This window comes from Vulpes vulpes, chromosome 14 (assembly GCF_048418805.1).
Source record: "Vulpes vulpes isolate BD-2025 chromosome 14, VulVul3, whole genome shotgun sequence".
Taxonomy (NCBI): domain Eukaryota; kingdom Metazoa; phylum Chordata; class Mammalia; order Carnivora; family Canidae; genus Vulpes; species Vulpes vulpes.
This window is the reverse complement of record NC_132793.1, coordinates 25,694,419-25,703,799: the sequence shown is the minus strand read 5'-3', so window position 1 is coordinate 25,703,799 and position 9,381 is coordinate 25,694,419. Positions and strand designations below refer to the sequence as shown.

Sequence of the window (9,381 nt, the reverse complement as noted above, 5' to 3'; positions counted from 1 at the left end):
TTCTACCTCCCAAGCCCCCCCCCCTCTTTGTGCCTTGCTGCCTATGTGGCAGGAAGCCTTTGGAAAAAGAGCTCACAAAGGGAGGCAGGGCCTTTACCAAAGAGGCTCTTCCTTTAAATGGGGGAGAAATTTGGGGACTGGGGAATGTCCCCTTCTCCCTAAAATCACCCCAGGTGGGAAGTCACTCAGTAGCAGGACAAACCAAGATGGCTGGGAAGTTCCCTGTAATGCACATTTCAAAACCATTCCAGGTGGAATGATTGGAGGCTTGGGAGGTGAGGATTATGCTGGAGGGGAGACGGTCTGATACAGAGATGTGACACACTGGGCAGCTCAGTGCTGGTGGTGTGCACAGAAACAGGTGGTCTATGTCCTTGGCTGGGAGTGTGGTTAGCTCGGCTTCCCTGGGCTGCACTTTGTTAGTACCTCGCGAAAATTCGGGACCCAGCCCCAGCACCCAGCCCCTCTGTCAGTACCTCACGGCAAATTCAGTACCCAGCTCCTTCAGTAGTGCTGGGAGGTGAGCCAGGTGCCTATCCTGGAGAAATCGGTCAGCGCATGATAAGGCCTGCCCAGGGCTTTGATCTTGCAGAAACAAAACAATAGAAACCATTTAAATGTTCAATAGGGGACTGGACAGAGAAATGAGGGGCCAGCTCATGTGCTGGAATACTGCTCAGCTGTTAAAAGGAGGTGGTTGTATATGTACTGACCCCAAACAATGTCCATGATACATTCAGTGAAAAATAAGGCACCTTGAATGTTACAGAATGTTACCATTTATGTGAGGAGCACACACACCTCTACTTACACGGTTACATATACAGTTGGCACAGATCAGATAGAGGGGTAGTTACAGACAGAAGGGTACGTATAGAGGACTAGATACAGATACATACACATGATAGTAAAGGTTCAAAAGAATACCCATTAACTGCCAGTCATGTTTGAGGGGGATGTGGTGCAGGAAATGCAGAGGAATTACTCGGGCTTTTATTTGCTACATTTTATTAATGTTTGAGATATTACAGTGAGAACATTTTTCTGAAATATGTGCATAATGCTAAAGAATTAAAAGAAAAGAGCCTGGCCACATGTCTAGAAGCTCAAGGCAGGGATCCCTGGGTGGCTCAGTGGTTGAGCATCTGCCTTCAGCCCAGGGTGTGATCCTGGGGTCCTGGGATCGAGTCCCACATCAGGCTCCCTACATGGAACCTGCTTCTCCCTCTACCTGTGTCTCTGCCTCTCTCTCTCTCTCTTTCTGTCTCTCATGAATACATAAATAAAATCCTAAAAAAAAAAAAAAAAAGAAACTCAAGGCAGGGCTGGGCTGGGAACTCAGGGGAGGCTGGTCAGCGGGGGTCGGGCCCGCAGGGTAGTCTCAGGCTGAGCCTAGAGCCTCTTCCTAAACCAGCCGTGGCCCTTTCTCCCCAAGGCCAGAGGCAGAAAGAACTGGCTGTAGTGGCTGCAGCAGCAGATGTGGGTTCCCTAGTCTGGAAGTATGTGAGACCTGAGCCATTTAGCCTGCAAGATGGGCCTTCCTCACTCCCAAGAGGCAGGGAAAGGCCCTGGAACGGGCACACGGTGACTTTGGACACGTATGCACAGAAGTGGGTGGGGTTCCCGTGGGCCCCAGGCCTGCAGGCAGGCTGCCTCATGGAGCCCACACGTGTCTTCCCAAACTACACTTGCACCTGAGCCCCTAGAAAATGGTGCCCCTTGCACACTCACCCCAGTGGTCAACGAGCTCACAGGTGGGAGAAGGGAGGAGGCCGTTCAGGCACCTCCTGGGTGTGGGACCCTGAGCTAGGCACTTTTCCTACTCTGCATTTTGGGCCTTTTCATGGTTTAGAAGAGTTTTGGGGATTTTTGTGTGTGTGTTTTAAATCTGGACACACAGAAGTTGAGACAGTTTTTCAACCTGATAATGACAGCAAAAGGTTAATCTAATTCCAACAACGCAAAAGGATATAGACTGAAAAAGCAGATCTTTCCCCCACCTTTTCTCCCCAGCCCCTGGTTCGCTCCCCAGAGAATCCACACACACGTGAGCATGTGTGTGTCTGTTCATACCCCTCCTTCGATTCTGGTGGAAGCACTCCACACAAAATGTTCTGTACCTTGCTTTTCTCACTGAGAATATGTATCGTAGAGCTTCTTCCACAGCAGTACTTGGGAGCTGGCTCCTTCTTTCTCATGACTGGACTCCCATTGCACACAGAATTCTTCAATATTCATGTAATCGATCCTAGAATTCCTCTCCCCTGGTTCTCTGACTTTCCTATGGGTGTACTTCTGTTCTGCACAACAGCCACGGGAGGCAGGTGGTTCCCCGGGTGACAGATGAGGAAACAACCATCCCTGTTTGCCTGGGACTGTCCCCATTTTAACACTAGAGTCCCATATCCTGGGAAAACCCTCCTTCCTAGGCAAACCAAGATGTTGTTCACCGTAAAGGAGATTGAGGCTCAGAGGGGTAGGAACGTTCTCCAAGACCTGATGGTAATGATGCTGTAGGAGGGTAGTGACAGCGGCTCCCGCTTGGGAAATGTCCCCTGTGTGCCAGCACCTCCTGTGGTCCCACAGCAGCCTGCGCGGTGGCCTGCAGGGCATCATGAATGGAACCTGTGGCTGCCAGACCCAGGTTCCATCTCGGCTGCAGGGCTTGCTTGCGTGAGTGACCGTGCTGGTCAGCTCCCTCTCAGCTTCCGATCCTGAGCCCAGAACAGTCAACAAGTGTAAAGTGAAGGAGAAAATGAATGACTGACTGAATGAATGAATGAATGAAGTACTAGAATTTGTCATCCACATTTTATAGATAGAAAAATTTTTTTTTAAGATTTTATTTATTTATTAATGAGAGACAGAGAGGGAGAGAGAGGCAGAGACACAGACAGAGTTCGAGAAGCAGGCCCCATGCAGGAAGCCCAATGTGGGACTCGATCCCAGACCCCCGGATCACGCCCTGAACCAAAGGCAGATGCTCAACTGCTGAGCCACCCACGCATCCCTTTATAGATGGAAAAATTGAGGCACAGAGAAGCTAAGTCAGTAGCTCAGGGTCACACAGCTCCTAGGCAGCAGGGTCAGGATTTGAATCCAGACACAGGGCTTCAGAGTGCATGAAACCTTGCCCTCTTCTGGAATGTTCTTGCCTGAATTACCCTGCACAGCACTGCCCGGGCCCCTGCTTCCTTCCAAGAGCCCTGCCTCCCCTCTTCCTTGCTCCTGGCTTAGGGGCCCTGCTCTATGGTGTCCCCCTAGACTGGATGCTCCTCTGAAGTCCAACGTCTGCGCTTTAGCCTCCCCCATGGACTTTGCTTCATTTGTTCAATTCATTTGTCCAACTCTCCATTCCTTTGCTCAACAAACATTTACTGAAACCAAAAGCAGCCAGCTCAACCCCCTGATACTAGAAATTCAGAGATGAATGCAGCTTGGGCCTTGTTCTCAGGGGACAAGGAAAACCAGACAAAGGAGTAGTTCTTGTAACCCAGCGAGAAAGCACCGGGAAGGAGGGGGCCCAGGCACGGCCGCTGAGGGCATGGCAGCAGGGGCTCAGAAAGTTGCCTGGAGAAGGTTATGCGGGCATCTGGAAAGATGAGGAAGAGTTAGCAAGACAGAGAAAACAGGGAAGAGAGAAAGCTGGGGGCGGGAGTTTATAACACCCGGACAAACTGGCCTGGAGGTAAGAGAGAGCACGAGGCATTCAGAAAGTGCAAGTTGTTCCTTCCAGCTGGGGCCCAGTCTGTCCTCAGGTGGGGGCATGTGCCCCGGGAAACCCACCCCCTCTCCCGGTTACCCAGCCAGCTCTGCACTGAGCAGGGCTTCCAAGAATCTCATGTCTAGGAATGGTCAGAAGGAAACCCAAAATAACCAGCGATGTGGACATGGAGTTATGGATGGATGGGGGCTGTTAATCATGGTGTTCTCTGTCACAGCAGACAAGTGCAAACAGCATCAGTGGCAGGGGCCAGCCAGGAGAATCACCACGTTAGCCAAGAAGCTACCACTGGCTGGAGTATCCAAACGGCTTAGAAATCAGGTTAGCAGAGACTATTTAATGGCCCTAGAAAAATGCATCTGATGTAATGTTAAGTAAAAAACACCAACATGTAGGGGCCCCTGGCTGGCTCAGTCAGGGGAGCATGTGCCTCTTGATCTAGGGGTTATGAGTTCAAGCCCCATGTTGGGGCTAGAGGTTACTTAAAACGTAAAATCTCAAAAAAAAAAAAAAAAAATCACAAGGGACGCCTGGGTGGCTCAGTGGCTGAATGTCTACCTTTGGCTCAGGGCGTGATCCTGGTCTGGGGATTGAGTCCTACTTGGGCTCCCCATAGGGAGCCTGCTTCTCCCTCTGCCTATATCTCTGCCTCTCTCTCTGTCTCTTATGAATAAATAAATAAAATATTTTAAAAAAATAAAACAATGGGGCATCTGGGTGGCTCAGTGGTTAAGCGTCTGCCTTTGGCTCAGGTCCTGATCCTGGAGACCCCAGATCGAGTCCCAAGTCGGGCTCCCTGCAGGGAGCCTGCTTCTCCCTCTGCCTATGTCTCTGTCTCTCTCTCTGTGTCTCTCATGAATAAATAAATAAAATCTTAAAAAACAAACAAACAAACAAAGGGTGCTTGGATGGCTCAGTTGGTTAAGTGCTCTGCTTTCAGTTTGGGTCATGATCCCAGGGTCCTGAGATCAAGTCCAATGTCGGGCTCCCTGCTCAGCAGGGGTCCTGCTTCTCCCTCTCCTTCTGCCCCTCCCCTCTGCGTGTGCTTGCTTGCTCTCTTAAATAAATAAAATCGGGATCCCTGGGTGGCGCAACAGTTTGGCGCCTGCCTTTGGCCCAGGGCGCGATCCTGGAGACCCGGGATTGAATCCCACATTGGGCTCCCGGTGCATGGAGCCTGCTTCTCCCTCTGCCTGTGTCTCTGCCTCTCTCTCTCTCTGTGACTATAATAAAAAATAAATACATAAATAAAACCAAATAAAAATAAACAAATAAATAAAATCTTTAAAAACATACACACAAAAAAACCCAACAAGATGCAAACTATTTTATTATTCTAAGTTATGAGATATATATATATATATATATATGCATACATATCCAAGTATATGAAGATATTAGGAAGAAATGCATCAAATACTTCACAGTGGTTATCTCTGGTGATGGGCTAACCTAGGGGGTTGTATTTCCTTTTTTAAAATAATTTCCTGTGTTCTCTGATTTTGCAACAGTGGGCCAGTCTCACTTTTATTTTCAGAGACCGATTCAAGGAGACAAGGTTCACGAGGCCACAACTTCCCTTTTCAGCCTCTTTCCAACCCTCCACTGAGCCACACAGAACGACCTGTTGCCTCAACATCCCTGTACACCCAGGCTCCGGGTTTTTGCCTCTGCTGCTCCTCTGTCTGAGTGCTCTTCCCTTTCTCCTCCATCCTGCACAACTCCCCTGGCCTCCCAGGCCTGCCTCAAGGTCCTTCTTCTGAGGACCTCGCACATACAGAGCACCCATGCCAGCTTGAGCTGCTGGAGGGAAGGACGTTGCCTCATCCATGCTCTCCCCGGATGCTTTATACGTGGCCGAGAATTAATTTTTATTTATTCCTCCCCATGATGATGTTTTTTGAAAATGTCTGAACCTACAGAAAAGAACCTAACAAACACCCACATATACCTTTTCCATAGATTCTCCACTACTTGCTCTATAATTCTCTCCCTGTCTGGCTGACCCAGTGCAGACATCAGTGCTCACCAGAATGAAGGAAAGAAAGGACAAGGACATGGTATTGCTCTTTCTCTATCCTCTGCCCTGGGGAGAAACCTTGCACAGTGAAGCACAGCTCTTGCTACAACACAGATACAGTTACCCACCGGCTCGGTGGCCTGCTGCCCGAGGTCAATGCAGCCCCCTCACAGATGCCCTGAGACCCCGTCATCCCTTCCCACCCATTGCCCACTGACCCTGGGAAGGCAGCATTGTCCTCATACCTGCAGCCTCCACATGCAGTGCATTTGTGCTTTGGAGCCTCTGCCTTCCTAGTTCACGTGGCAAGGGCACCCGGCTTCTCCCTTCCTGGTCCCTCACAAGGGCCCCATCCTCAGAGAAGCAAGTGGATGCCTCTGCTGACCTTTCCTTGGGCCCCTGGGATGAGGGCAGTCGGTGAGAGGATGACCACTTGTCCTGGTTTGCGCAAGACTTTCCGATTTAGCGCTGAAAGGCCCACGTCTCGAGAACACCTCCATCTGGGGCAGACCCTGTGACTCTTCCAGGTGGGTGAGTGTGTTCCCAGCCCACTGCTGGGAGATACCCACCTGAGAGCCGCTCGGGGCAAGTCCACCTGCCCCCACCCACCTGGCCAAGGCCACAGAACAGGCCCAGGGAAATGTTTGCTGACTGCCTGGAGGAATGAAGGAATGGAAGGAAGGAAGGAAGGAAGGAAGGAAGGAAGGAAGGAAGGAAGGAAGGAGTGAATGAACAAATAATTTCACCTCCTTGAACTTTTTGCTCAGATGTCCCCTTCTCCATGGCCATCCCTGGCTGCCCTGTCTCAAATGACAACCTCTCCAGCACCCTCCCTGGTGTTTTTGTGGCATTTATCACAAGCCAGCATTCTCCACGTGTCATGTCACTATTTGCTTCCTTTGGGGTCTGTCTCCCACACCAGAGTGCCAGGGCTCCCAGGGCAGTGGTTCTGCTGTTTGCTGCTGTGTCCCCATGGCCCCGCACAGCAGCTGCTCAGCAGATATTAGTTGAATAAATGAATGAATGATGGCTGAATGAGTGAACCTTGTATTTTCCCACCAAATGTGGAGCCTCTTGGCCTTCTTTTTCTGCATCTTGTCTTTTGTTTCATTTGTTCAACAGACATCAGCAGCCACCACATCTGTGCTGATTGGGGGGAGGCTTGCCAAGCAGAGTGCCCAGTCCAACGGGCTGCTGGGGAGTGGAGCAGAGGCCAGGCTGGATGGGAGACCACGGATCTGGCTTTGGGGAAGGGGTCTCTGGGGCAGGACGTTTTGGGCCTAAAGGGCCAAGATCATAGGGGCCAACAGATTTTGATCACGTGCTATGTCTCATCCACTGTTCTGAGCACTTGACAGGTATTTTCTCAGTGAATTCTCAAATCCCTGAGGTGTGGTTATTGTTCCTGTTTTGCAGATGATGAAACTGAGGCTAGGGAGGCAGTCAGTGGGACAGGCAGGCGGAATCAGGCCCTAGAGTCAGCTGCTAGCCCTGGTGCTACAGGGAAGGAAGGAGGCTCCGAGAGGTGGAGTCTCTGAGGTCAGGTTGCTGCTCAGAGGCAGGGCTGGGCTCTGGGCTCCGCAGCATGTCCACGGGACTCCACAGGCAGCTCAGGTCTCAGTGGGTGGCTGTCCTGGAGTTGGTGCTGAAGGGGACCAAAGGGAGATGGGCAGAAATCAGGGGACGATCACAGAGACCAGGCCAGGCCGGGTGGGATCGCTGTTCAAGAGGTGCAGAGCAACCACCGGGGACAGCGGGATGGGGGGACCTGGCCTGGCTGCGGAGATGGGGGCAGAAACACCAGCATGGGCAGTGGCCCCCACCCCGGGCTACTCCTCCTGGGCTTCCTGCATCGGTCCACTGACTCACCCTGCTGACACCAAAGCTCACCCCATGTCAGGAGTGACTCCGGGAACTCTAACTTATTCCATGCTTACACCCACCTATTACAGGGAAATCAAGTTCACAATGGGGTTACTGCCCACGTCACCAGCAGAATGGGGGCTCCAACCGTGACTGTCTGGTTCTAGAGCCTGTGCCCCTCACCACCCCCCCGCAGGAGTATGGCCCTGGCTCACCCTGGCTGCCACCCCGCCAGCCTGCGCATTCAAGCAAAACCACATTTAAGCCCCTACTGTGTCCCTACAGCCCAGCAGAGGGCTTAGGGCAAGTAGCCACACGTGAACACATCTTTATGATTTGAAACCTAGGAGTAGTGATAGGGTACCTGGGTGACTCAGTCAAGCATCCAACTCTTGATTTTGTTCAGGTCATGATCTCAGGGTCGCGGAATTGAACCCCGTGTCTACTTGTCCCTCTCCCTTTGCTTCTCCACCACTGCCCTCTGCCCCGCACTCGCTCTCTCTTTCTCTCAAATAAATGAATAAATAAATAATAAAATCTTAAAAAAGAAAGAAAGAAAGAAAGAAAAGGAAAGAGAAGAAAGAAAGAAGAAAGAAAGAAGAAAGAAAGAAAGAAGAAAGAAAGAAAGAAAGAAAGAAAGAAAGAAAGAAGAAAGAAAAAGAAAGATAAACCAATCAATCAATCAATCAATCAATCCAGGAGCAGTAACTATCCCCTTTGGTACCTACACTCCAGGTCTGGGAAATAATAACCCGAATCCCTCATTTGGACAAGATTCAAGACTTTTCAAAGCTGTACCCTCCTCGGAGGACAGAAAAGCAAGGACACTGACTTTCAACCAGACAAAACTGGAAATGGAACCTAGCTCCACCCTCAGCTGTTTGCAAAGGGCAGGTGATGGCACCTCCCTGAGCCTCAGTTTCTCTATCTGTCCTATGGGGCCAATAATATCATTGTAAGGAAAAACACAAAACAAAGCAAAACAAAACAGGAGCTTAGGCCAGGCACACAGTAGGTATGTGGGAGGGTAGCTTCTTTCCATTGAGGGTCACGACAACCTCCAGGGTCTGTCCCTGATCCCCCTGCCTGCTTATAAATGGTAGATATTTTATTTTTTAGTATTTTTCTTCAATTTTATTTATTTATTCATGAGAGGCAGACACAGGCAGAGGGAGAAGCAGGCTCCCTGTGGGACTGATGTGGGACTCAGTCCCAGGACCCTGGGGTCACAACCTGAGCCAAAGGCAGACACTCAACCACTGAGCCACCCAGGTGCCCCACCATGGCTGTTTTAAACCATGATGTATTAGAAACGTACAGAAGAGCACAGAAATGAGTTGAGCCTGGTGGGATTGTTCGAGGCGGGCAAGAATGTAATTCAGACAGGGCCTCCACCTTCAGAGCATTTCCCTTAGGCTGGTATCTGCACTGCATGCCTTAGGGATGCCATCTCCCTCTGGTCCTCATGGCTTCCTCTGGAGACGGGTCCTTGGGTTACCCCGCCTTAGAGATGGAGAGAGCCAGGGTCTGAGGGCTGAGGCGGCTTACCCACGCCCACAGCCAGTAAAGGGTGGAAGCAGATTTTGGCTTTATGTCCAGGTAGGTTTACTGACATGGAGAGATGTTTACCATGTGTTGCTAAATGAAAAAGCAGCATGTAGGGCAACAGAGTATAATTTGGGAGCATGTCACTAAAGCATAACAGGGGTTGTCTCTAGGTGATAGGATGATGAACCTTACCATTTTTTTTCTTTGGCTTATCTATACTTCCTAA

General features: G+C 50.4%; 1 protein-coding gene across 3 annotated transcripts in view; it reads right to left on the bottom strand.

Moving 5' to 3' along the window:
* Positions 1-991: 991 nt before the first annotated feature.
* The window catches only part of COMMD7 (COMM domain containing 7), a 105,852-nt gene continuing 97,462 nt past the window's right edge, over positions 992-9,381 (bottom strand). For 2 of the 3 annotated variants that reach the window (XR_011996946.1, XM_072736129.1), the window contains one exon: positions 992-2,714. Coding sequence is in view for 2 of the 3 variants with exons in the window: in XM_072736129.1 (XP_072592230.1) it covers positions 2,691-2,714 (24 nt within the window). In the remaining variant the exon portion in view is untranslated. The remainder of the gene's footprint in view (positions 2,715-9,381) is intronic. The other variant, XM_072736123.1, reaches the window with a different exon arrangement.